General features: G+C 51.2%; 1 protein-coding gene across 1 annotated transcript in view; it reads left to right on the forward strand.

Moving 5' to 3' along the window:
• Nucleotides 1–211: 211 nt before the first annotated feature.
• Nid1 (nidogen 1) overlaps nt 212–27,547 on the forward strand; it is a 77,947-nt gene continuing 50,611 nt past the window's right edge. Inside the window, exons 1-2 of the mRNA XM_013009233.1 lie at nt 212–401; nt 484–731. Coding sequence (XP_012864687.1) covers nt 212–401; nt 484–731 — 438 coding nt within the window. The remainder of the gene's footprint in view (nt 402–483; nt 732–27,547) is intronic.

Genomic DNA, 27,547 nt, shown 5'->3' on the forward strand with positions numbered 1-27,547 from the left:
CAGCTCCGATCAGTCCGGAGCCGCGCCCGCTCCCCTCCGCGCGCCCCCGCGGCCGGATAGGACGGTGTGCGCCCCTGGCCTGGAGCGAGCCTCGCTGGCTCTCCCCTTAACTGAAGAACAAAGCCACAGCAAGCTGCCTTTCCCTTCAAACTAAACGTGCACGAGCCACGCGCGGGCACGAGGCCGCGGGGGCGCGCGCAGGCAGGCCGGGATGGCCCGCGGGCCCCGGGCCCCACTCGGCGCCTGCTGTCCGGGGCTCTGCTTCTTCCTGGCAGAGAGCTTGACTCGGTTTACCCCCGCACGCGCCACACTCTGCGGGCGAGGCACCGCCCCAGCCCCGGTCTGCCGCTCCCCCCAGCCAGGGCAGGCTAGGAACAAGGTGTCTCCCAGCGTCCTGCCCTGTGGTCACCCAGGCCTGTTGGAGCGAGGCGCACCTAGTGGACCCTTGCCCCCAGTTGACCCTTGTCCCCGGTCACACTGCAGACAACACGGCTGTAGTTCTGCACACTGAAGCAGAAGCCCCGGCTCTCAGCGTTCTCCTGCGGGGTGCTCGCCACAAGACCAACCCCAGGATGCAGAGCGGCTCCTGGCACTCCAGCCATCATGCCCACCTTCCAGGCTGGCGCGTGGCAGAACACAGGCCGGCTAAGGGCACCTGCCTTGTCCTTTTCCGCAGCACTGTTCCAGGCGCAGCACATTTCCACCTTCCTTGGAAGAAGCGCCTCACCTCAGTAAGCTCGCTACGAGAGAACATGGAAACCGCTGCCTATTTTGTGCGGTCTTGAGCACAACTGAAAGTCTTGCCTCTGCTTTTTTTTTTTTTTTTTTTGTGGACTAAGGGGAGGGTGGATTTCAGAACCTGGCAGTCTTTGCCACACTTGCAAAGGAACCCAGAAAGAATGCCAGGTGTGGTAGGCCCCTACCCTGGGTGGCAGAGGCAGTATATGTGAGTTTGAGGCCTGAGCGACAGTGAGACACCCCCCCCCCCGCCCCCTTAGATTTTAAACAGAAAAAGATCCATAAAAGTAAAAGAATAGCAAATTGCCTGGATAGCCCACCTCTTTGACCGGCCAGGATCAAACGTACTTCTCAACATCCCTACAACTCTAAAACCCAAGATAACACCCAGGGGTTCCCGTCACACACGGGGTAACACGGGACCCCTGGATGAGTGAGAAGCCATGCCCTCCTCTCCCACAGATCCCCTGTCTCGTGATCCAACTTGAGATCTGCCCCTCCTTGGCTCCACGTGGAAAAGCAGACGAATGGGGATAGGGGCACGCGCTTAAAATAGCCACCAGAACACGGGGAGGAAACACAAGCAGAAGTTCTCTAGTTTTGCAACGGGTCACGAGGCTGTAATTGCTGTGTGTGACTCCTCTCCCTAATCCCTAATGACCCTGCCCATGGTTGACTGCCCCTCCCTGCCCTGCTCTCAGTGGGGATCCACCTCCAGGCCTTGCTCCTTCTAGGCAAGGCTGCCCCCCCTTCGGGTTCTCAGGCATCTCCACCGGTCGGCGCACCCTCCTTTCCCCGTGGCCGCTGGGCTTGCCAGGAGCCAGAGGCAGGTGCCACAGCAGCAGGTGTTTCAGGAGGAGCCCACTGGCGGGAGGAGTCAGACGCTGAGTCTCACTCTCCTGTGTGATCAAATCCCTGCCTGCCAGCCCAGAGGAACAGCAGAGACATAGGTGAAGGAACAGAAACCACAGAGCGGTGTCATCCTCTGGGTGACCACGTTTCCTGAGTGACGCAAAGCATCATATCCGGGCTTCAGGTTCAGAGGAGATTCTGGACAACGTAAAAGGGGGGAGGATTTACTTGGCTGGTGGTTTTCAGAGATTCCGTGGGTGTGGGGGGTAGCCTGGTCCCAGGTGGTGGGACCATATGAGGGGAGTTAGGGTGTATGTATGTGTGTGTGTGTGCTGGTCCTGGGGCTTGAACTCAAGACCTAGGTCTGTCCTGAGATTTTTGTGGTCAAAGGCGGAGCTTGCCACTGGAGTCACAGCTCCACTTCCAGCTTTTTGTGGTTGATTGGTGATAAGAGTCCTGAGGACTTTCCTACCTGAGCTGGCTTTGAACTTCAGTCCCTCAGACCAGCCTCCTGAGTAGCTTACATATAAGCCACCAGCACCTAGCGATGGCAGTTTGTTCATTTGTCAGTTTGTTTTTACCTTATGGCAGACAGAAAGCAGAGAGGGGAACAAGAAGGGACCAGGTATAAATCTTCAAGTCCATTTAGGCCCTACCAATCAAAGTTACTAGAACTTTCTGGTAAGGTTCCCTCCTGGATGGCTAGCAGACTCCACCCTCCTCGCAGCAAAGTCTCCACCCAGTACCTGCGTTACCTAGGCAACTGGGACACCTGGAAGAGGTCACATCTGCATCCGCTGAGGTCACATCTGAATTTGATGTGGCCACACCTTTCCCCGCCCATACCCTAGATAAGGCCTAGCACAGGCCCAGGCTCTCTTTCTGTTCTATTCTAGCTCTCTCTCGGCTCGTTTCTAGCTCTCTGCTCTCTCTCCCTTTTCTAGCTCTTTTCTCTCTCTTTCCTTTCTTTCCTCTTTCCTTTCCCAGCCACGTGGAGTGCCAACCTTGCCTGGTCCCAGCAGGTCTACTGAATAAACCTACCCCCTTACCTGAATACCACGTACGTGGTGCAGTTCTTACTCGGTTACCTCTTTTTAAAAACCTAACATTTCCAAAATGGCTCCACCCACCAGGGACCAAGCCCACAATAGCGGAAATCATGGGAGACAGTTCACATTGGAACGGTAGAACTAGCTCTCCAGGCTTTGTCTCCCGGCAGGCACCATCACCAAGTCTGAAATGGTCGTATTTTCCCTCTTCTTAAAAAGGCAGCTGCTGCCAAGGGGCAGAGTGAGCCCACCCCATTTCTTCTCCAGGTCTGCCCTGAGTCGGGGCCTCAGAATATCAGGAGCACGGGTGGGCTCGGGGTCGGCCTGTTGGGCTGCTGTGGCACCAGCTGAGTCACCCACTTCCAATCATAGACACTGAGATGCTCCAACAGCGCCTGTCACAGGCCCACACCGTCCATGGAGGTGACCCCACTCAATCCCCAGGCCTCTCCCTGAAGGAGGTGGCATAAGGTGTGTCAATCTATTTTTTTCCAATATTGGGGTTTGAATACAGCACCTCTTACTTGCTAGACAGGTGCTCTACCACTTGAGCTATGCCTCCAGCCCTTATTTGCTTCCATTTATTTTCCAGATAGGCTCTCTGGCCTTTCTGCCTGAGCCGGCCTTGGACAGCACGCCTCCTATGCACCCCTTCTACATAGCCAGGACTGCAGACATGCATCTCCACAACCAGGTTATTGGTTGAGATTGGACCTTGCACTCACTTTTTTGCCCCGGCTGGATTCACTCAAAAGGCAGTTTGCCAAGTTCGGACTCTGAGGAACTGGAGTTCTGGGGTGCTCTCTGGGACAAGGGGAGCTTTGTGGAATTGAATTCTCTGTCCCTCCTCCCTCTCTCCCAACCTCCCACTCCCCGCTCTTGGCATGGGCCCCACAACTGTCACAGAAGTGACAAGAGGAGTCTGTGCCTTTCCCAGAGGTAACACAGCCCTTGCAGGTCCCCAGCCTTTCCCAGAGGTAACACAGCCCCTGCAGGTCTCCAGAGTGTTTCATGGTGGCTGTAAAATTTAAAAAAAAAAAAAAACGGTACATGTGTTTTGACCCCAGTCTGGCATTAAATCAGAATTTAAGACCGTGCTATTCACTTTTCAGGAATCCACCACTTCTTTCCACCATGGCCCTTTGTGGGAACTCTTTGTTCCTCTTCATACAATTGACCCCGTTTTCAGAGTTTTCCTTTAGTGGAAGCCCTGGGCAAACCTTGTTACAGGTGACCATCCGAGTCATGCGTGACCTAATCACTACTGGAATTTTCATTGTCTGAAGGCATTCTCTCTCTCTCTCTCTCTCTCTCTCTCCCCCCTCTCTCTGTCCTCTCTCTCTCTCTCTCTCTCTCACACACACACACCAGAGAAGCAAACTGGCATTCTCCTTGTCATGAGAGTCAGTTGTTGCCAATGCTTCCCCTGCTATTCTTTTCTGTTTCCCTGACTACTTGTTGCCAGCAACAGAAATAAGGTTCTGTTGGGGCTGGGAATGTGGCTCCGTGGTGGAGTGCTTGCCTAACATGCATCAAGCCCTGGGTTCCATTCCTCAGCACAACATGAACAGAAAAGGCCAGAAGTGGCACTGTGGCTCCAGTGGTAGAGCTCTAGCCTTGAGCAGAAAGCACAGAGACAGTGCCTAGACCTTGAGTTCAAGCCCCAAGATTGGCAAACAAATAAAGTAAAAAAGAAATAAAGAAGGAAATAAGGTTCAGTTAATTCAAGGAGGAAAAGAATTCATTAATAGGCCCATGAGGTTGCTCACAAAACCTCCAGGTATATTGGAGGATGCAAGGTGGAAAAGCAGGGACAACACCCAGTAATGCAGTGGAACTGGTTCCATAATGACCTTGCTGCCTGTGTGGCTACCACAGGCCCTAGCCATGGCACTCACATTCAAGGCAGCTGGTCCTGTAGCAGGAAGGGAAGACTCGCCAAGCAATCTCCAGCCGGACTCCCACCTGCATCCCCCTAGGCACGGTGCACCATGCAGCCCCATAGAGACACAAAGGAAAGCCAAAGCACTCATGTCACCTGACCAACTGCTATAGTGAGGGCAGGCCTGGGAAAGGGGTCGGAAAGGGTGTTGGGAGAGTGGGTCTCTTTCTAGAAAAATCTTATGAAGTTCCTGCTTCTCTGAGTCCCAGGCTTACAACTCAGCCTGGGAAAGAGGCAGCCAATATCAATGTTAGGAAAAGGGAAGAGAAGGAAAAAGGCAAAAGCTGGACTCTATTCTCAACAGTCTAGGATTGTTTATTGAGGCACAAACAGAGGAACCACAGCCTTCCTGAGGGTTTAGAGGCTGAGTTCGGGGGCAGGGTAGGGGTGTTGAATCAGGGGTTTTAAAGCATCTGAGCAATGAGACAGGGGTTCCTTGGGTTTACAATAGGAGAGTGACTGCAGACGCAAGCAGAGAATAGGGTAAGTATTCCCTTATCCAAGGTCTCAAGCTTTTTTATGTTCAAACAGCCCTGCATCTGTCTTGCCTAGATGGTTCGACCTTCTCAGGGTCCAATTCTGTCTTCGAACCTGTTAATCCTTTCCTGGACTCACAGCCAGGCCTACAGGAATTTTTGCAGCCAGGCTCAGGTCTGCTTGCCCTGTCTGTGTTTTGCCTGGTATCTGTGTGCACCTGGATAATCCCATCTTTAGATTCATCCAAGAGGGAGAGCAAAGTCCTTCAGATAGGGTCTTTGGATAGATAAAAAGATTGAGCTGGAAGAGGAGACCAGGAAAGAGGTTAGACTCTTTATTTTGGAATTTTTGTCCAGTCCTGTTGGGGATTTGTTGTCTGAACTGTCCTGTCTGGGATTTATGGTATAAACAGTCCCATTTGGGGTTTTACGGCAGCAGCTTCGTCCTGACGCTGCCGGTCCTGCACTTTTAGATAAGGGTCAGGGGTGAGGTGTTCCTGAGAACTAGGAGGAGTTCCAGGGGAGGGCGGCCAGTGGGCCGTGGGAGCAGCACAGGATTGTGAAAACAAAGCAGATTCCCATCATGTGAAACCCTGAAGGGGTATAAAAAGTTGAGGGGAGTCATGGTCTTTTTTGACTACTTTCTGCGGACGTAGGGGCATCGAGGAGTCACTGGGGCTGGGGTCTTCAGGGTCCAGGTCTGCACTGGGCAGGGCAGGGCAGTGTAAGTGGAAGCCTCTGAAGCCTGTGGTTGCCTGAAGCGGTAGGATGGCCTTGAATTGTTCCCAGGTGGTGTGCTGAGTGAGGGCTGTTATCCTGTTAAAGAGAAACTTTTGAAGAAGGTTAAGAAACTAGTGCCCAAGAAGGAGTTTCCACATAACTAGACCAGGGGCAGGAAGGGAGTGTTTATGGTTTGTTAAAGTTCCTGTCCAGTTAGAAGATAGACAGGCATGGACATCAGACAGGCATGCTTATTAACTGTTTCCATGATCTCCCAGCTGTGGTTAGTTTTGAAAGGGCAAGCACAAAGTGACTCCACTGGGAATGTGACACCATCCCCTCTCACTCCTCTCCAGGATCCCTTGTTGCCAGGGCAAGCTTTGTACTGGTGGTATCTGCTCTTTGTTGGTCATTGGTTTGTTGCTGGGATGGCGTGTCCCAGTTGGCTGATGGAATGTTTTACATTGGTGACTTACATTTAGTTTTTGTCACAAGACCCTTTTTATTTCCAATTGAAGCAACAAGGAGATCAATAGAAACAGCTCGTAAGCAGAGTCTACCTGGAACTTGTTAAGAATAGAAGTTTGCCGGGTGCTGGTGGCTCATGCCTGTAATCCTAGCTACTCAGAAGGCTGAGATCTGAGGATCACGGTTCAAAGCCAGCCCAGGCAAGAAAGTCCATGAGACTCTTTTTTTTGGGGGGTGGGGGTGGGAGGTCCGGTCGTGGAGTCTGAACTCTGGGCCTGGGCGTTGTCCCTCAGCTCTTCAGCTCAAGGCTAGCACTCTATCACTTGAGCCATAGTGCCACTTCTGGCTTTTTTCTTTTTGCTTATGTGGTGCTGAGGAATTGAACCCAGGGCCTCAGGCATGCAAGGCAAGTGTTCTACCACTGAACTACCTTCCCAGCCCCAAAGTCCATGAGACTCTTATCTCCAATTAACCACCAGAAAACCAGAAATGGTGCTGTGGCTCGAGTGGTAGAGCACTAGCCTTGAGCTGAATTGCTGAGGGACGGGTGCCCAGGTCCAGAGTTCAAGACCTATGACCAAAAAAAAAAAGTTAATTTTGGCCAATAAATATTTGTAAGAATTATTTATCCTGCTGTAGAGGATAAAATCTGCAATGACAAAACTTAGTAGACATGATGAAAGTTTTGAAATAGCAGCTGATTAACTGAATATAGCACTTTAGGATAGTACTTAAAGTTGAAACCATTGTCAGCTTTATATTTAAAGCAGCTTACATACTTGGGAAATGGATATTAGTGAAAAACAGCATTTTAGTTAAAAGGTGTTTGAAGGTTCTTGACATAAACAAATATTTAAGGGAAAATTAGTTTAAACTAAACCTTAATATAGTGCCATAACTTTTATACACATTTATTTTTACCCAAATCTGATGAACTTCTTTGCAGCTTGAAATTTGCTGTGGCTCCACCCACAGTCAGGTTGCTGGGACAGAGTAGTTCTTTAAGTACTTATCCCAATGCATTCTGTCCTTCTTCCTTATCAAGGAGTTAGGCTCACATTTTACATAATTGATTACCAGGGTTAGAAAAGGGCTTTACAGTTTGCTTGTTTAATTACAGCTGGCTAGGAGCTGGGCTGGGTCTCATTCCTTTTATTGCTTTTATTGGTAAAGATTTTTTTTTTTAATGAGTAGCACAGTTGGTAATTAACTTCTTTGACATTTACATTTCTCACATGGCTGCAGTTTATAAGCAGTACAGATAATAGTTACAATTGCAGTTAAGGAACAAATAATTTTAGGAAATATTAGTACAAAACTATTCATATTTAAGGTAGAAGTATGTTAGTTTTTGTAGAAAAGACTCTTTTTTAACACCATGATGACAGATTTTATGTATTAAAATGAGACACACATACACACATGTGCGCAAAAGTTTTGAGGTGTGCTTAGGTTTTAAAAAAATGAAAATCAGTTTTTTTAGAATTCCAGTGGGTGGCAAAAGACATTTTGCCCATTATACGATAGGACCATATGGTCAGTGTTGGATATACAGGTAACACCAAATAAATTACAAGGCAAAACTCAAGACATAAAACAATTTTGGTAATGGGACACATTAGCATATGAATTGACCTTTGAACACCTAGAGGAGTGAAGATGGGTAAGCTTGGTGGAAGAGTGGGGGATCCAGTGAAAACCCACCATGTGGCCTTTGTCTCTTTTTAGGTGTCAGTCTCCAGGACCTGCAGAGAGAATTGGAGAGAGGGGAGGGGCTCGACCAGCTGTGATGAGTGCCCAGGCCATGGCATCTGTGTGGTGGGAAGTGAGGTGGAGGAATCTACTGGCCTTTCCAGGGGTCGGGCAGGCTGTTTGGCTGGGGATTGGGCAGGTGGCAGCTCTGTGCTGGAACAAGCTGTGGGACACAATAGCTTATGAAACTGAACATGACAAAGTTATGGATATGGGAAGACAACATCCTGTTATTAGGAGGACTTAGGAAACTTAAAAAGGAGTAAAAGGTATAGAACAGCAGGTAATTGGCTTCAGAGGTCTGTCAGATGATAAAGACTACAAGAAACTGGAGTGGTGTGTAACAAAACAACTTTTTGAAAGACTGTGGATTGATTCAGGAGGACAAGGGGAGAGAAGTAAGAGAGAGAAGCTGGCCACAGTATGTTTGCCAGCCAGCTGCTATCAATGAGAGATTACTGAAGGAGCCTGAACAGAGGCCCATTTTGGGGGTGGCAGCCACACAAGCAGGCAGGCAGGCACAGGGGCTAAGGTCCTCAGAAGGACCTTGCTTTGAGAAGACAGTTTTCACTTAAAGAATTGGGACCCGCTGTAGAAAGGAAGAATGTAGTTATAAGAGTAAAGATGGAGAACAGGCTTAGGCTTAGGAATCTGGGCCCTCTCGTGTTAGTGATGGCATGAAGTGGGAAGGGATGTATGGAGGTCAGGCAGTCAGCTTGGGGTCGTCAAGCGGGCCTCAGGACATTCTCTCCAGTCCCCATTGTCCACAGCTGGGGCAGGGCTTGGTGGCAGGTTTTGGGTTTGGACTCTCCCTGGGCCAATGTCCCATCTGACTGCACCTGAAACAAGGACCCCGGGGCTGACCCTACCTCTTTGAACTGAATTGGGAGGGCGTGGTTCTAGCAGACTCGGTCGTGGTTTTGTCTCCTTTTGGTTTCCATTCCTGTTCCTGTTTCCCCTTTATTTCCTCTTCCCTGACATAAAAACACAAGTCTGGGATTTTACTTTGGAGGGTCCTAGGCCCCCTTTTTAAGCGTTGTAACTCCTTTTTAATATGAGGCACGGACTGACCCGGAAGGTGGACAGGAAGGAGGAGGGTGCCCTCAGAGGAATTGAGAGCTAGGGTGCTAGGTAGGGGCTGGGTCTCAATGGAGGAGGATTTAGGTTTTAGAGGTGTTTGTTGACAAAGAGGGCCTAGGGCTGTAGAGCAGGAGGAGCAGAGAGAGGTTTTTTTGTTTTTGTTTGTTTTTTAGTCAGTCGTGGGGCTTGAACTCTGGGCCTGGGTGCTGTCCCTCAGCTCTTCAACTCAAGGCGAGCACTCTACCACTTGAGCCACAGAACCACTTCCAGCTTTTTCTGCTTATGTGGTACTGAAGAATCAAACCCATGGCCTCATGCATGCAAGGCAAACACTCTACCACTGAGCTACCTTCCCAGCCCCACAGGGAGAGAGTTGTGAACAAAGGTGGGAAAAGGTTTGGGCATATGGGGCCTTGGACTCTCTGCCATTCCATTGGAGAAAATTGTGTAAGTCAATAAGAATATTAAAATTACAGGTTCCAAATTTGGGCCAATGGTGGCCATTGTCCAAAGGATAGTAAGGCCAGATTTTAGTAGATAAGTGAATTGATTTTTTTAACTATAAATCAGTCAGCCAGAGAGTCTTAAGGTTAGACCTCAGGCAAGCCAGTGGAGTGTATCTGGGAACAGACAATTTGGAACCCATTTTGAAATCTTGGTAGGACCACAGAGAGACCTGTCCCACTGCTTCAGGTGTCCCTGAAGGGGAAGGCAAATGGATGGATCCCAAGCTCCTAATGAAAGGGTGTCGGGGGTCAGCAAACCCTGAGCGACCCTTGGAGTCTCTGAGGACCCCTCAGACAGGAAGGGAGGGGCTCTTGGTTTCCAGGTCCATGTTGGGGTGCCTCCACAGTGGACTGTGGTTGTTTACCTTGTCCTGAAGGCTTTTGCATGGTAGATGGAGTCAATTAAATGTCAGAGGCCTCCTGCCTGGAGATCAAGAGTCCGGGGATAGAAGAGAGGGGGTAGTAAGAGGAAGACAGAGGAGAAAGAGGCACGGGGGTTCTGTGCCCCCAGTGGAGGGTAGTAAAAGGCTCGATGAGAGGAAGCCAGGAGGTGGGTCGAGGACCCAGTTACTCCTGGCTCTTTTCCTGTCCTGGGTTTTGGCACCAGATTTTGCTAGGAAAATGGAAGCGAAAGGAAACGGAAAAAGCCAGACTCTGTTTTCAACAGGCTAGGATTGTTTATTGAGGCACAAACAGCGTAGGACCCAGCCTTCCCATGGGCTTGGAGGCTGAGTGGGGGGAGGTTGAGTCAAGGGTTTTATAGAGTCTGAGCGAGGAGACTTGAGCTTGGTATGGGCGGGTTTGACGGCAGGTACGGGCAGAGAATTGAGTAAGCATTCCCTTAACCAAGGTCTCAAGCTTTTTAATGTTCAAACTGCTCTTCCTGTCTTGCCTAGACCGTTTGACCTTCACAGGGTCCAGTTCTGTCTTCCAACCTCTTAACCCTTTCCTGGTCTCACAGCTTGGCTTCAGAGCCTTACAGGCTAGGCCCACAATGAAATGTTCATAGCCAAGCTCAGGTCCGATGGCCTTGTCAAGCACATCTGTGCATCCTGAGATCAATCCTTCAATAAACAGAGCCCAAATGTGCACCTGCATCTTAGCAGCAAGACTGGCTTGGGCGGGGGAGGGGGGAGGGAGGAGGGGGAGGGGGGAGGCTGATGGTTCCTTTTGGGGAAGCTTCTAGTTTAAGGAGTAGAGAGTTCCCCAAGGGAGGGATTTCCTTGGGAGGCCAGTGATGACTGATATATCTTGTAATATTTCATAGATCTTCACAGACCGTTCCATGCCTCTAGTTAAAAGTAGAGAATTAACTTGAGAGTACATACACCATTTACAAACACTTTTATCTGTCTTTAGAATTTGTGTGTATGTGTATATATGTGCATGTGCATACACACACCAGTGCATATACCCTGGGGCTTGAATTCAGGGCCTCATACACTTGTTTAGTTCTTTCCACTCAAGGCTGGTGCTCTACCACTTAAGCCACATCTTCATTTCCAGCTTTTTGTTGATTAATTGGAGATAAGAGTCTCATAGACTTTCTTTTGGGGCTGACTTCAAACCAGGATCCTCAGGTCTCATCCTCCTAAATAGCTAGGCTCTGAGTTTAAGCCCTAGTATGAGTGCACACAGACACACAGATATAGACAAAGACACAGATACACAGACACACACACACACACACACACACACACAAGAAGAAAGAAGAAGAGGGAGAAGGAGAAGGAGGAGGAGGAGAAGAAGCTGAATCAACACTAGTTTTAATAGGGCCTAAAATCTATTCTATTCAATATCAGAGATCCCTTTAAAGGAAGAAAAAGAAAATCATAAATGCAAAATGAGGTGTTCAAATGAATATTTATGTAGAACAAGAGGTTTATTTACAATAACAAATTCCACTCTGGTTTTTTTTTTTTTTTATCTGCTTGTTTTTCAGTGTTAAAACCCAAACCCTGGGCTGGGAAGGTGGCTTAGTGGTAGAGCACTTGCCTTGCATGCATGAGGTCCTGGGTTCGATTCCTCAGCACCACATAAACAGAAAAAAAAGCCAGAAGTGGCACTGTGGCTCAAGTGGTAGAGCGCTAGCCTTGAGGTGAAGAGCTGAAGGACAGTGCTCAGGCCCAGAGTTCAGGCCTTACAACTGGACCCCCCAAAAAAAACAAAAAATCCTGGGCAGACTCTGGTGGCTCATGTCTATAACACTAGCTACTCAGGAGGCTGAGATCTGAGGATTGTGGTTCAAAGCCAGCCTGGGCAGGAAACTCCATGAGACTCTTATCTCCAATTAACCACTACAAAACTGGAAGTGGTGCTGTGGCTCAAGGGGTAGAGCGCTTGCCTTGAGCTGAAGAGCGCAGAGACAGTGCTCAAGCCCAGAGTTCAAGCCCCACGACGGACCAAAACAAACAAACAAAAGAACCAAACCCTGGGCCTTGCACATGCTAGGCAAACTGTACCATAAGCTACGTTTCCAGCCCCAGGTTCAAGAAGCTGAGCAATCCTGGACACTTCCCTAAATCTCAAAGAACTCTGCAATATTTCTCCCTCCTGGGCCCATAGCTTCTGTAAACCCCCTCTCTATGGTCTAGGGCACCTGGTGCTCCCTAGTGCGGTGATTAATCTCCAGTCCTCTTTGGACCAATCACACCACTTACCAGGTTGTGACCACGATCCTGCCATGGCACACTGAGTGTTAAGTTAGCTTTAGGTTTCTGCCTGCTGGAATGAAAAGCAAGGATACCTCAAGGAGAAACACTGGCCAGCACTGGGGCCCTGGGCCCTGGCCACACCCAAGGCACCATTTGCATTTTCTGCTGTTCCCAATCACAGTGGCTGCTTTGTGCTCCGGAAGGAAAGAATGGTCTGCTCACAGAGGACCCTGTTGAGCCTGCAACCTTCCCACGCCTCCAGTGAAAGGAGGAGAAGGAGGAGGCAAAGAGGGCCAACCCTAGGGCTGCGGTAGCAGGGAGTTTGCAGGGCCTTGGAGCTAGGGGCAGAGGGTGTCAGGACTGGTGGGGTTTGACTAGTATAGGCCTCAATGTGGATGCCCTGAGAATGAGCTAACCCTTCTAGAGTAGATGGAGACTAGTTGGGTTCTGGAAGAGGGAAAACAGCGAGGACAACACTTCCAAAAGGAACAGTGCTTGTGTGTGCGTGTGTGTGTGCACGCGTGCATGTGTGCACGCGTGAGTACTAATACTTGCACTCAGGGCCTAGGTGCTGTCCCTCAGCTTTTTCTGCTCAAGGCTGGTGCTCTACCACTTGAGTCACACCTCCACTTCCATCTTTTTAGTGGTTCATTGGAGATAAAGAGTCTCTCAGACTTTTCTGCCCAGGGCTGCAGGGCTGGCCTCATAACGGGATCTTTGGATCTCAGTCTTTTGCGTGGCTAGGATTATAGGTGTGAGGCATCCAGCTCAGCCTTTCCTTTGTTAAGAGTGTCTTGCTGTGGGAGGAGAGGAACCTGAGTCACAAAGGCTTCTCCACAGACACTGTTAACAGCCCTGGCCAGCTTTTCCTGGCAGGTCCCCCTCTCTACCATCCTGCTGTCCCCTGGATTTCAGAGGACAGGTGTGGTGGCATGCATGAGTGAGCACACTGGTTTGTTCTCTGCCTGTTCCTCTGCCCTGGGTCCTGGGGCTGTGTCACTGAGGACCAGGTAGCTCCCTCCATGCTCACGTGACAGCCGGGAGCCTGGAACACTGCTGGGGGAGGGGACACATTGGACTGTCTGTCCCCTACTGGGGTTGATGTTATGACAAGACTGCATCTCTACCTGGCTCTGAAGTGGGCAAGCATTTAGAATATGTTTAACCCTCTGCCCGCCCCCCACCCCTCCGGGACTGAGACCCAGGACCCAGGGTGGAATTAGGGAGGGCAAAGGTCAGGTGGAAGCCGGAGTGTGATGGCATGAAGGCCGGGAGGGGCAGGCAGAGGGGTCAGGAGGCCCTGGCGGACCCAGCAGCACCCCGAGGTGCCCAGGGAAGGTCGGCCTTGGAAGATCGGGGTTTGAGATTAAACAGCTTCCAGGAAAACTGAGCAAGCAAGCAAATGAACCAGAGCCAATGGCTTGAAGGTGCTAGAAGGAATCACTTAGGCACACTCCATTGCGTTCCCTGCCCTCCGGCTCAGGTGTAAGTAAAGAAGGTTCTGAGAGGTTAAAGGCCTTTCTCTAAGACACACAGCACACAGAGGCCGAGGACACCTGTGTCCAGCTCCGAGACACTGAGCAACGCTCCCCACAAAGCTCAGGAGTGACCACAAACGCCCATCCCATAGGTGACAGCCCCCGCTGTGGTCCCAGGGCTGCTGACTCCCCGGGAGCCCCACCCCTCTGCCCCCAGCCCTCTGTTACGCTTTACTGTGTAACCTGGCCCTGGACTCTGGTCAGCCCAGGGAGGGCTGCGGTCCCTGGGTGGCCTGGCTGGCCTCGTTCTGCCTCAGTGCAGGGAGGAGACTGCCATGACCTCGGAGCCACCCCCAGGGCACATGTTGGTCCCGAACCTCCTGACCCCGCCATCACTGGTCCCACGGGAGTCGGTGATGGACCTGTGCGGCCATCTCTGAGCATGAGGGAGTTCCTTCAGCCTAGGGGAGCAGTACTAAATGACACACACCCACATGCACACACATACGCACACCTGCATGAGCACACAGTGGACACCTTAGAGTCCACGGGCTTCAGGTCCTTTTGCTCTGCCCTTTAAAGACTAAAAAGGCAGGATATTAGCCAGGCACCAGTGGCTCATACCTGTCATCCTAGCTACTCAGGAGACTAAGAACTGAAGATTGTGGTTCAAAGCCAGCCTGAGCAGGAAAGTCCATAAGACTCTTATCTCCAACTAGCCATCCCCCAAGAACTGTGGCTCTGGTGGTAGAGCTTTGAGCAAAAAGAGCTCAAGAATAGCACCCAGGCCCCAAGTTCAAGCCCCAGGACCATCACACACACACACACACACACACACACACACGTTCACGCGCATGCACACATATATGCATGCACAAGGCAGGAAAGTGTAGGTGTCCCTGGGTGGCACCCAGTCCGCTTCCTGCTGGCAGTCTGTGCTTTCTATTCCAGGTGGCTGCAGGCGGCTGCAGGCACGGTGAAGAGATCACAGGGATGAAGTGTCTGCAGGGCAGCAGGGAATTTCACTGTGGGCTGTGGCCACCAGCCCTCTGGCCAGGCAACAGCCAGCGGCCTGCGCAGGTCTCTGCCCCCTAATTAACGTCTCCACAGAATGATCTGTGGTTTGTCCAGAACCACAAGCCACAGTTAAAGAAGCCCTTGGCTGCTAGAAGCATATCCCTCCTTGTCTTCTCCTCCCAGTGGCTCCAAATGTAGCTCAAGAAGACAGAAAGGTGCAAGTGTCCCCATGCACATATGTCCTTCAACTGTGTCCCCTGCCCGTCTCCTGTCTTTCTTCCTGTCTGTCCCCCTGTCCATCCCCCTATTAATTCCCTGCCCATCCCCCTGCCCATTCTCTGTTCATCCCCCATCTGTCCCTCTGCCCTCCCCTGTCCATCCCCTGCCCATCCCGCATCCTCCCCCTGCCGACCCCCTGCCCTCCCCCCAGCCTGTTCTCCTGTCCATCCCCTGCCCATCCCCCTGTCCGTCCCCCGTCTATGCCCCTGCCCATCCCCTGCCCATCCCCCTGTCTATCCCACTGTGAGTTCTCCTGGACTGCCCTTTGGACACAGGCAGAGCCTCCCCACAAGGACGGGGACACCCCCACCCACCACCCCCATGTCTCCCTGCTCCTCTCTCCAGCCTTGGCGTGGAGGAGAGGGAGGGGCTCCCTCCCCGCCCCACTGCTGTCCAGCCAGCTCTCATGAAACCCTCCGATTTGGGGTGTTTGCAAAACGCCCCAATACAGCACTCTGGAGCTCTGTGCGGGGCAGCCCAGCTTTCTGCTCACGCTCCCTGGTGAGAACTTCCACACTCCTCAAGACCACGTCCATCCCTCCGGAAGCAGCTCCGTGACCTGACCCCCACTCCCAGCTCCACTGCTTGAGGTTACAGTACCCCACCCCACCCCACAGGACAAGGCGCTCACACCCCAGGACACAGCTCGCCATCAGGACCCAGGGCCCAGGGCTTCTGAGGCTGGGAGGCCAAGCGCGCCCCACCCTGCCAGGCACCTCAGCCTGCGCTGAGCCAGAGAACACAGCTCCCCCGCTCTGAGAGGTCCTGTGTAGCCAGGTGCCGTGCCCACCTGCCATCCCAGCACTGGGAAGGTCGAAGCCAAGGAATGGAGAGCTGGAAGCAGCCTGGGTACACAGTGAACCCCTGTCTCAGACACTAAGCAACTAACAGAAACAGCCTAGCAAACCAAAACACCACGCAGGACCCCGCCCCAAGCCCTGCCCTGGCCTCCAAGGAGTAACTGGGTGGCATGGCTCCAGTGTGTGTGTCTGGGCTGTGTCACGGGTGAGTGTGAATGCTCCAGAGCCCCTGTTGTGCTCTGTGACCCGGCCAGTTCCTGGTTCCACTTGTGATTCAGATTTGCAAAGGAAATGTGCAGTGTGCAAAGGAGCTATCACAGGAGAGGAGCTGTCTGCCCTGACCCCCTAGCTAAGGTGTAAAGTGCTCAGCCATCTACACAGCAGATCCCTCTGCCCACAGCCCCACTGCCCTGAGGATGGTGGCCTCCGTACGGTGCACCCTGGGTCCCACAGACGGCCCTCGGCCCTGGCCACAGCAGCTCTGCCTCATCACGGTCACCAGTGGCTGGCTGGCTGAGACCCAGCTCAGCTGGGTCCCAGCAACCTCAGCCTGCCGACGCCCTGCTGTGCCTTGGCATGGAAGCCTTGGGCCCTGGCACCAGACCCACTGGTGTTCTTGTCCCGCCCCTGCAGGTGCTGGCTGGAAACCCCTTGCACTCCCTGGGTGTCCTGTCCTCTTTCTCTGTGTCACTCACCTGGCCATCTGGTGAGGGCATGGCTTTAGGTACCGACCCCCTTCCCCCACTATTGAGTGTAGGCCCAGGAGACTTCCCTCGTGTCTGCTGCCACCTACTGGGCACCTTCAGTCACTGAGATTAAATCCCTGGCAAGTTCTAGGTGTGGCTTGTTCCTCCTCCCCCTCCTGGAAACCTCTGCAGACCTTAGATACACCTGGGCCTGTGGTGTCCCCCGTGGAGGCCACCAGCCGAGGTGTGGCCATGACTCTTAGAAATCCACTGAGTTCATGCTTTTAAATGTCCATTCCTGGCACCAAAAGCTCATACCTATGATCCTAGCTACTTGGGAGGCTGAGAATTGAGGATCACAGTTCAAATCCAGTACGTTCAGGAAAGTCTGTGAGTTTCATCTGAAGCTGTGGCTCAAAGCAATAGAGCACTAGCCTTGGGCAAAAAATCTCAGCGACATCCCCAGGACCTGAGTTCAAGCCCCATGAAGTCAGAAAGATAATTAACAAGGATCTAAATACAGAGCACGTGTGTTTATTTTATTTTTTTTTGGGTCCGGTTGTGGGGTCTGAACTCTGGGCCTGGGCACTGTCCCTCAGCTCTTCAGCTCAAGGCTAGCACTCTACCACTGGAGCCACAGCGCCACTTCCGGCTTTTTTTTTCTGCTTATGTGGTGCTGAGGAATCGAACCCAGGGCCTTATGCATGCAAGGCAAGCGCTCTACCACTGAGCCACCTTCCCAGCCCCGAGCACGTGTGTTTAGGCTAGCCTCAAAAATAATTTTTTTCCCTCCCTTCTTTTTCTTTTTCACTTTTTCTTTCTCTTTATTTCTTTCTTCCCTTCCTTTCTTTATCTCTGCTTTTCTTTTCTACATTTTCCTTCCTTCCCCTCCCTCCCTCCCTCCCTTCCTCCCTCTCTCCCTCCCTCCCTTCCCTTCTTCTTTCCCTTCTTGCTTCCTTTCTTTGCAGTGCTGAGAACTGAACCCTAACCATCTTACTGGAACTTTCTGCTATGGCTGTACCTGGCAATGCTTTGTGTTCATGGAGAAACTATGAGAATTTCTCCACCTTCTATTAAAGGAAGGTAGGAAAAAGAAAAACCTTGGCGCCATCTTCTGGAAACTTCTGTGTTTGCATGACATGGATGAGTGATAAAAATTACAACAGAAAAATTTCAGCTGATTTTCAAAATCTCTTATAAAGGAGAAGCATGAAAAATACAAGTTTAATGAAACACTACAAAAACACTAATTTCTGTTCCACTAAAAAAGTTATCAAATCTGCTCTCAGGTGAAAAGGTTTGATTTTTTTTTCTTACTTGGTCAGTGCTGTTTGTCTGCACTGCCACCCAGCCCCATGCTGGACTTTGAATTCCCTTCCTTTCCCCCCCACCCCTCCCCCCATCATAGCCTGCTCTCACTTATACACACAGATAATGCAGATAGCCGCCACTTACAATGGCCAGATCTAGAATGTCTCAATGTTGTAGCATAAAATGATATGCATTCAGTAGGCACTGTCCTTTCCATTTTGGATTTGACCTTTTCCTGGGCTAGCAGTGGGCACCATAGCCCTAATGATGGGGGACAGGGGCTCCTAGCCAGCCCTTGATCCAAAGAATCGCAGGCTTCACTTGACGGTGGGCCTGTGCTAAGCAGCCACGCTCAGATTAGTTGTGCTAAGTGCTTTATTCCCCACCCCCCCTCTTTGCTCCTACCAGCCTTGTGCATTCACTTGTTTAGCTTTTTTATTTTCCCTCATGGCGAGTGCTCTACCACTTGAGCCACACCTCTAGCCTAGCTTCTTTTTTTTCTGGTTAGTTGTTGATGGAGTTTCACAGAGTTTCCTGACCAGGCTGGCTTTTGAACCTCAATCCTCAGATTTCTGCCTCCTGCGATTACAGGTGTGAGCCACCAGCGCCTGGCTTCACTTATTTAACTCAGCATTATGCAATAAAAGTTTCACCAAGTATGTGAGTGTATAGTAGAGAATTCACTTTAGAAAACAGCCTGTCCGTTTCATATAAAGTTCAGCATCCATCCCCTAGACAGTCCCCAGCCTCCTCCGAGATGCTTGTCCAAGAGAAATGTCAAACATCTGTGTTCACGCAGAACCCAGTCCCCTGACATTCTTACCAGCCTTACCTGTGATAGCTAAAAACTGGGAGTAACACACATGCCCTGTGGTGTGGGACTGGACAAAGAAGATGTACAGGCAACCTTAAAGATTCACCAGAGAGGGCTGGGAAGGTGGCTCAGTGGTAGAGCGCTTGCCTTGCATGCATGAGGCCTTGGGTTCGATTCCCCAGCACCAAATAAGCAAAAAGAAAAAAAGCCAGAAGTGGCGCTGTGGCTCAACTGGTATAGCACTAGCCTTGAGCTGAAGAGCTGAGGGACAGCGCCCAGACCCAGAGTTCAGGCCCCACTACTGGACCCAAAGGAAAAAAAAAAAGATTCACCAGAGAGAACCAACTGCAGATATATGGAGCTATAAAGATGAATCTTTAAAGGCCAAGCACCCCAGGAAAGAGTCAGATGCCTCTTTTACTTTGTTTAAGCTGTGCAGCAATAAAAGTGACTTAGGAGAAGAATGAATAAGGACAACTTTCAAAATGAAGCATGGTGTGTGTGTGTGTGTGTGTGTGTGTGTGTGTGTGTGTGTGTGTGTGTGTGTGTGTGTGTGTAGAGCAAGCCTTACCAGGAGCAGAGTCTGTAGGAGAAAGCTTGCTTAGCTGACTTGGGTCCCTGGGTTCGGTTTCCAGCACCAAAAAGAAAATGCCCCATAAGCTATGCGGCTGAACAGAATATGTCCTCTTGTAAAGTAATTTCTGGGTCTCCCCAAACTCAGGCCTCTGGCCCACTTCCCCTTCTTTTTTCCAGTCCACCCATCTGAGCCAGCTCACAGGCGGGGCTGGGGGGGGTTGTTAGGCCCAGAGGGGCTCGGCTGGAATGGCTGTCCCTCTAAAGGGGTCTCCCCCACAGACGTGGCAGGCAGGAGGATGCTGACACATTGCTGGGCTTGCACGCTTGCACACAAGGTTTTCAGAGTATACATTCACAGACTTTGCTAAAAGTTCACTGGATGGATCAGACCTTGAGATGCATAGCCCTTCAGCTCAAAAGCCAGCTTCCATCCACGGACAGGCCTCTGGCTAAGATTAAAAAAGAAATGTTGGTGAATGCACCAGTGCAGCTTTGTTTGCAACAGAGAACAGAGAAATCCACCTCAATATCTCAGTGGGACGAGGCCCAGGGAAGCCCGGCCTCTCCTTTCCTGAGACACTGGAGATACTAGAAAGCAAATTAGGTCTGGAGAGACAGACAGACAGACTGACAGATAGACAGACTGAGGGAGCTGCACCCAGCCCCAGCACATAAGTGATAAATGCATTTGTAGAGCAATGCACGCAAAACCATCCTACTAGAGTAAAAGTCTGTCTGCTGGACTTCTGCAGTAAGACATATGGTGTCAATGCTTGCCCTATTGAGTACCATTCTGGGCACTTGCACAAACTACCCCATGGCCTGTGGACCATGATCTGCCCATTTCACAGAGGAGCAAACTGATGCAGTGAAGAAGTCACCACCTAGAGGACTGCTGAGCTGGGACGGGCTGGGGGCACTGTAACCCTGGCATGCCCTTAGTCCCAGAAACAGTTCTAGAGGGACGAGGCTCTCCTTACCTGTGAGTATGGGATGGAATAAAAGGAGAGGGGAAATTTGTTTTTTTATTCTATGCTTCTGAATGCTTGTATTTATTTTTAATAACGGATTTTTTTTTACAATGAAAAAGGGAAGCTTTGAAAAAGCCTATAGATTTAGTGCAAAGTAAGTGTAATAGAGAGCTGGTAATGTTTAATATACAAGTTTATTTGTTTGTTTTGGTGCTGGTTCTGGGGCTTGAAGTAGGGGCCTATACACTGCCCCTTAGTTTGTTTTTGTCGGTCATGGGGCTTGAACTCTGGACCTGGGCGCTGTCCCTCAGCTCTTCAGCTCAAGGTGAGCTCTCTACCACTTGAGCCATAGTGCCACTTCCAGTTTTCTGGTGGTTTATTGGAGATAAGAGTCTCACAGACTTTCCTGCCCAGGCTGGCTTTGAACCATAATCCTCAGATCTCAGCCTCCTGAGTAGCTAGGATTACAGGTGTGAGCCACAGTGCCTGGTTCCCCTTAGTTATTTTTAACAGATGCTCTACCACTTGAGTCACAGCTCCACTTTCAGCTTTGTGTGTGGTGAATGGAGATAAGAGTCTCACAGACTTTTCTGTCTGGGCTGGCTTTGAACCAAGATCCTCACATCTCAGGCTCCTGTGTAGCAAGGATTATGGATGTGAGCCACTGGCCACTGGCATAAAAACAAGTTTCAAAGAGAGGAATTTACTTCTGAAATGTGATTGTTCCCTGTGGCTAGAGGGCAGGGGGGAACTGGGGGGGCTGACCCCCTGAGGGACCGGGGAGCAGGGTCTCCCATGAAGCAGGATGAGAGGCTTCACAGAGCGACCAGCCGGCTGCTGCTTTTCCAAACAAGTGCTTGGACCCATTTCTCATTCTTCCTTTGTTTTCCATACCATAAATTCAGAGTAAACCCAGAAGGCGATCTGTCAGCGGGTCAGCCACTTGTCCTCCTGGGGGGTCTTCTCCTCTATGGGTAAATATTTGTGTTCCGGGTTCTTGTGACACCCCTGGGGCTGTGCTGGGCTCTGAGTTGGAGCACAGCACCATATTTGGTCTGCTGCTGAGCAGGGTGAGGGTGTGTGTGGGGGGGCTTCGCATGCTGGTCTTGCAGATGGAGGAAGAGGACCCAGGCTCCACACAGCCACCCCGGTCACCAAGACCGAAAGAATGTGGGGACTCAGGAATTTCTGTTTCCTTATGTGCAAGCTCTCAGGGACGGGAGCAGGCGTGTGTGTGTGTGTGTGTGTGTGTGTGTGTGTGTGAGAGAGAGAGAGAGAGAGAGAGAGAGGCAATCTCATGGAAAGCATGCTTTTAGTAAAAAGAGCATGTTGCTCTAAGAAAACCATATCTGAACATGTTCTGGGTCAGAAGAAAGTTCACTTGCCACACACACAACGCCTCCCTTCCTTAGCCGGTGTCTGTCCTCACCTCTGTTTTGCACACCTCCCTTCACTTGGAAAAACGTCATCGGCACAGGGCTTTGCCCCTCAGTGTTACCAGAGGAGCCGGGTCCTGTTTCCAGACAAGTAAAGACACCGTGTTCCTTGCAGTCATTTTTAATAACTTTGGTTTGAAACCCACAGCAACACATGCCATATCTACTTCAGGACCGGGACCAGAGGCTTGGTCCCCCACCCAGCCCTGGCGCTGACAATGCTGGGAGGTGGCCTTGGTGGTGGCTGGCTCAGGGTTGTCATTAAGTAAGCTTCCTCATGGACAGGGCAGTTTCTGTTTAAAATCACTATGCTCAGTGAGCATTTCATGAGCATCTACTGTGTGCTGGCTGCGGTGGCAGGACCCACACACACAAGGGACTTGGGCCCTTGTTTTGCTCAATACAATGATGAAAATGAGAAACAAGAGCCCTTGGGTCTGAATATGCCCCCCGATTTGCTATGTTAGAATGCAACTCCAATACAGTGTGTGTGTGTGTGTGTGTGTGTGTGTGTGTGTGTGCGCGCGCACGCTGTTCCTGGGGCTGGAACTCAGGGCCTGGGCACTGGCACTGAGGTTTTTTGTTTTCTTCAGGCTATTGTTCTACCACTTGAGCCACAGCTCCACTGCTGGTTTTTGGTTAAGAGTCTCATGGACTTTCCTATCTTGGCTGGCTTCAAACTGTGATCCTCAGACCTCAGCTGCCAGAATAGCTAGAATTACGGGTGTGAGCCATTGGTGCCTGGCCCAATACGGGATTTGGGAGGGATCTAAGGGAGGGCTGAGGTTACCAGAGGCCTCGCTCAGGGGCTGCGGTGGAAAGCGCTCCTGGAGTGGGGGCAGGCTCTTACCTTTTACCTCCTGCTTCATGACAATGTCCCAAGGGGCTGGCGCCTTGGCGTTGGACTTCTAGGCCTCCAGACCAGGGGAGGCATGAACTTTGATCCCTGGAAAGCACCCTACCTCAGGCGGGCTGCTATAACTGGTCACCATCCTGCGGCGTGCATGCACAGGACTGTTAGTCTGTCTTCCCTGTGTGAGGCCAGGCCTGTCTTCCCCGGGGATCTGGAAAGATGCAGCAAACAGAGGAGACGGACAGGGGCTTGGGAGATGGGCAGGGCGTGACTCAAAGGCTCAGAGGAGGGGAGGACTTCCCGGAAGAGACTGCCAGGTAGAGGTCAGGGTCGTGGCCCAGGATGGCTTGGAGGGAATGAGCTGGCCATCTTCCACAACAGAGGCTCCTCAGGCCTAGGGCCCCGCGGGGGTCTGTGACAAAGCTTTCATCAGTCTGCGGTAAAACTGTTAAACATGATCTAGGATAATGACATGTTATCACTATAAAAATCATACCTTGCATTTATAATGTGTTATATACATATAATTTACAGGAGGTGAACGAATATAACTAACCACAGTCAATTAAAAGGACTCTTATTCCACCTTGCCATTTCTCTCTTGATGTTTCAATGTCTTATTACTTGTCAGATGGAAGTGTCCAATAATAAGCTGTCACACTATGTCGGCTCTGGAGATCCCAAACTTCAAGCTGGGTGCTGGTGGCTCATGTCTGTAATCCTACTCAGGAGGCTGAGATCTGAGGATCATGGTTCCAAGCCAGCCCAAGCAGACAAATCCAGGGCACTTGTCCCTCGTTAATCAGCAACAAGATTGTGCGGAGAATTGATGGGGCCCCACTCCCAAGTCCTTTCTGGTTTTCTTTTAGCTCAGGGAGCCCCTGTAGCTTGAGCTCAAGCAAGCCAGGGCCTGCCCGCTGGACACAACAGGAGGCCACCTGCTTCCTCTTCCTGCTGACCTGCAGGGTATCTTTCCTGTCCCAGGAAGTTGTTAATTTCCCTCCTCCAGCAAAAATCCTGAACAGCAACCGCAGGTCATAAGCCCTTTCCCTCTTGGTTCTTCAAGTCCAAACCTTGCATGTCTAATTAGAAATCCTCACTTTCGCCGGGCGCTGGTGGCTCACGCCTGTAATCCTAGCTACTCAGGAGGCTGAGATCTGAGGATCACGGTTCAAAGCCAGCCCGGGCAGGAGAGACTGTGAGACTCTATCTCCAATAAACCACCAGAAAACCAGAAGTGGCGCTGTAGCTCAAGTGGTAGAGCGCTCGCCTTGAGCTGAAGAGCTGAGGGACAGCGCCCAAGCCCAGAGTTCAAGCCCCACGACCGACAAAAAAAAAAAAAAAAAGAAATCCTCACTTTCCCCTGATGCAAATCTGAGTGCTCTCAGAGCATTAGCTCTCTCTTAACACTAATGGACTGTGATCCCACCTCTGGCTTTTTCCCACCAGCCTTAGGAGCAGGGCCCAGCTTACGTGAAGCCAAGTGAAAGCCCTGGATAGAATGGTCCCAGCCAGCAGCTAAGGTCAAGCATTTCTGGTTTTACAGTGTTAGAAATGCACAACCCTCCAGTGTCAGAAATGAAGAGACACTCAAGATATATAGGAGGACTGGAAAGGTGGCTTAGTGTAGAGCGCTTGCCTAGAATGCATGAAGCCCTGGGTTCGATTCCTCAGTACCACATACACTGAAAAAGCTGGAAGTGGTGCTATGGCTCAAGTGGCAGAGTGCTAGCTTTGAGCAAAAGAAGCTCAGGGACAGTGCCCAGGCCCTGAGTTCAAGCCCCAGGACACCAGAGAGAGAGAGAGAGAGAGAGAGAGAGAGAGACAGACAGACAGACAGACAGACAGAGAGGGGTGTGGGAGGCAGGGAGGGAAGGAGGGAGAGACTGTCAAGGCAATTTTCCTTTATGCATGAAGGGCAAGTGTCTCGAACTAGTGATCCTCCTGCCTCTGTTCTCAAGTAATAGGGGTTACAAGCTTGGAATGATTCCTAAAAGGCACTACTGAGGTCTTAAGCATTCAACTTTTATTTGTGTGCAGGAAGCATTGGCAAGGCTCTATGAACTCAGAAAAAAATAATCAGGACACATGGTCCTTGCCCCAAAGAGCTTCCATCTGGGAAAATCCAACTGAAATGGCTCAAGAAGAAAGGCTATCTTATTATCTACACTCAGCAAATGTCCAGCAAATAATATGAAACAGAGTACTCTGTAATGAACATTATCCCTGGAATGATAATGTGTATATGTGTGTGCACATGTGTGTGTGGATGTCAGTGCTGAGACTTGAACTCAAGGCCTTGAGATGCACCTTGGCCTTTTCATGTAAGGCTAGTAGTCTACCACCTGAGCCACAGCTCCATTTTTAGTTTTTGTTTTGTTTTGTTAATGTTTTTTGTTTGTTTGCAGTTCATGGAGATGAGTCTCATAGACTTTCATGCTTGGGCTGGCTTTGAACCTCAATTCCCATATCTGAACTTCATGAGTAGCTAGTATTAGAGCTGTGAGCCACCAAATCCCAGCTGGGAATGATAAATCCTAAAGGAGTAACAGGGGCACACCCGTGCTGACCTGGTAAGGAGCCCAGCTTGGACATCCCACAAGGACTGGACTCTGTGAAGGGACTGGCCTATAAATAGATGACAGCCAGTTTACAGTACAGGCTAGACTCCAGCAGCCCAGATGGCAGGCAGGGAGAACAAGAGCACACATTAATATTGCAGGGTATAAACAGTGAAGCGAATGTGTCCACTTGTGAGTGACATCGAGGTTTCTACCTCAACGGTACCAACTGGATCTGTCCAGATAGGCAGATGGGCGTGGCAGAGTCAGCTTTGTGTTACACAAAGAGATTAAAATCCTAGCTCTTCCATCAGCTCTGAAGCTGGGTGGGTTATGTGATGCCTGTAGTCTTGGAGCCTCCCGGTGCAATGACATCAGTTTTCAGCTCAGAGCTATATATGGTCCTTTGCAGAAGCAGGAATCCAGCCAGTGGTATCTCGTCCTGCTCTTTGGGTATCTATCTCCTGAGGCACACCTTGCCCAACATAATGGGAAGATTCTCCCTCACGGGGCTGCACCTCGTGGTGATGGTCCTTCAGATTCCCAGCACAATGTCTGACTCATGTCATGGGACGTTCTCGGTTAATGCTGAAATAATCAGAATCATGCAACCACACGCTTCGATAATGAGGAGAGCTTGCTGATTATAGACATTGTGCCCCGCTCTACGTTCCCCGAGGACTTTGTGGGCTATCTTATCTGATTCTCACAATAATTCTTTGACAGTAAACCTGAGCAAATGGTAAAGACGGCGTTTACTGTTGGTAAATAGGAGCCCACACCTCAGCGGGGCTGGATTTGAGCATCATGCTGAACCAGCTGCAGGGAGGAAAGCTCTGCCTCACATTCCCCCAGGGAAATTCTGTGGACCAATAGGCATTTCAGCAGCTGTCTCAGTACCGTAAGGGGAGAAAGCCTGTACCCGCAAGGGCTTCAGGGGCTCTGACCATTCCTAATGGGGTGGAGAGCCTGTTGGAGAAGGGATTGCTGTGGGGGGCACGCAGCTGGAGGACATGAATTCTCTGCACCCTCGGGCTGGAAGCTTGTGAGGGTAGCTGAAGAAAATTCCGTATGGAAGCAGGGACAGGTGGCTCACATGGGGAATCCTAGCTACTCAGAAGGCTGAGATAGGAGGATCTGGGTTCTAAACCAGCCAGGGTAAGAACATTGGTGAGACTCTTATCTCTAATTAACCAGCAAAAACAACCCCCAAAAAAGCCAGAAGAGGAGCTGTGGCCCAGGTGGTAGAGTACCAGTCTTGAGTGGAGAAAACCAAACCTTCCTGACGTGGTTCTCGGCCTGTGGAAGGTGGGGTGCTGGTGCCCAGATGACCTGAACTGCAAGAACGGGGAAGCAGTCAGCCCAGATGGTGTGGAGCAGAGCCAGAGAGGGCATCTGGGAGGGAAGACAGGGAAGGGAGAGCTGGGGTTCTGGATCTGACAGCAGACTGAATTAGTCACTCTAACAAGGGAGAGAAATGTAGCAACACAGAGGAGGCCACTTAAGGTAGTGGGGGTAAGCCAAGCTGCAAGGGGCACGGGCAGGGGCACCGTGGTACGGAGGTGGTATTGAGCACGTTGGAGGCCCTGGGTTCCATCCCCAGCTCCATGACTGAATGACCATCACCGGGAGTGTCTGGCTAGAGCATCTCCATCACCTCTGGCTCCTGGCTGTGTGGCCTTGGCAGGATGATTTAACGTCTCTGGATGTGAAAAGCCGTGGGGTGGTCTATGTCCTGGGGTTATTCCGGGTGAGAGGAATGAATACCTGGGGAACTCTGTCTTCCTGGCTACCTGGGAGAAAGAACAGGTATCAAGGGCGGATGACAACGCCACACACACCCAGGCTAGTGAGGCTCAAGAGGTGGAGCTTCTGATGAATGTGTAAGGCCGTGAGTTCAAACCCTAGTGATGCCAAAGAGGAAAAGGAAAGGTCAAGACCGCACGGGGAAGCGCGTTTGCTTTGTCTTTGTGTTTTTTGCAGGTGTAGGGCTCCTTTCCAGAATATTCGCAGCTCAGACAGTCCTCCAGATCCCTTCCCAGACCCCTGAGCCGGCAAGCAGGGGTTTCCCAGACCTCGTGGGCCGGGGGAGCTCACGTCTGCCCCAGCCGGGTTGGCAAACCTGTCCGCAGGCCCGGCTCCTTCTCCCCTCGCGGTGCCCACGGCTGCCCCGGGCCTCTAGAAGACCTGCGGCCTCACTGTCTACCTCACCCAACAGCTGATCTCTCCAGGCTCTCTCCAAGATTCCCCATCCCCGGCCTCCTCCTGGACCCAGAACCGGCTCAGGCTCCCAGGGTTGTTAGTCTAAGCTTTTCTCAGACCAGGGCCTCCCCAGTTCCTGGCCTCCAGCCCCGGGTCGGGGTGGGGGGGACCCCGTTCCTTCTGCCCGGGCGGGCACTCGGTCCCACGGAGCCGCACGCGCCCCAGCCGGGCTGGTGAGACCTCCACGTCCAGGGGGCCCAGGGCGAGGCCCCCCGGGGGCCGGGTGAGCGCAGCTCCTGCCCGGTGCCCTCGAAGCCAGGCTCCGA

Source organism: Dipodomys ordii, unplaced genomic scaffold (genome assembly GCF_000151885.1).
Source record: "Dipodomys ordii isolate 6190 unplaced genomic scaffold, Dord_2.0 Scaffold9, whole genome shotgun sequence".
Classification (NCBI taxonomy): Eukaryota; Metazoa; Chordata; class Mammalia; order Rodentia; family Heteromyidae; genus Dipodomys; species Dipodomys ordii.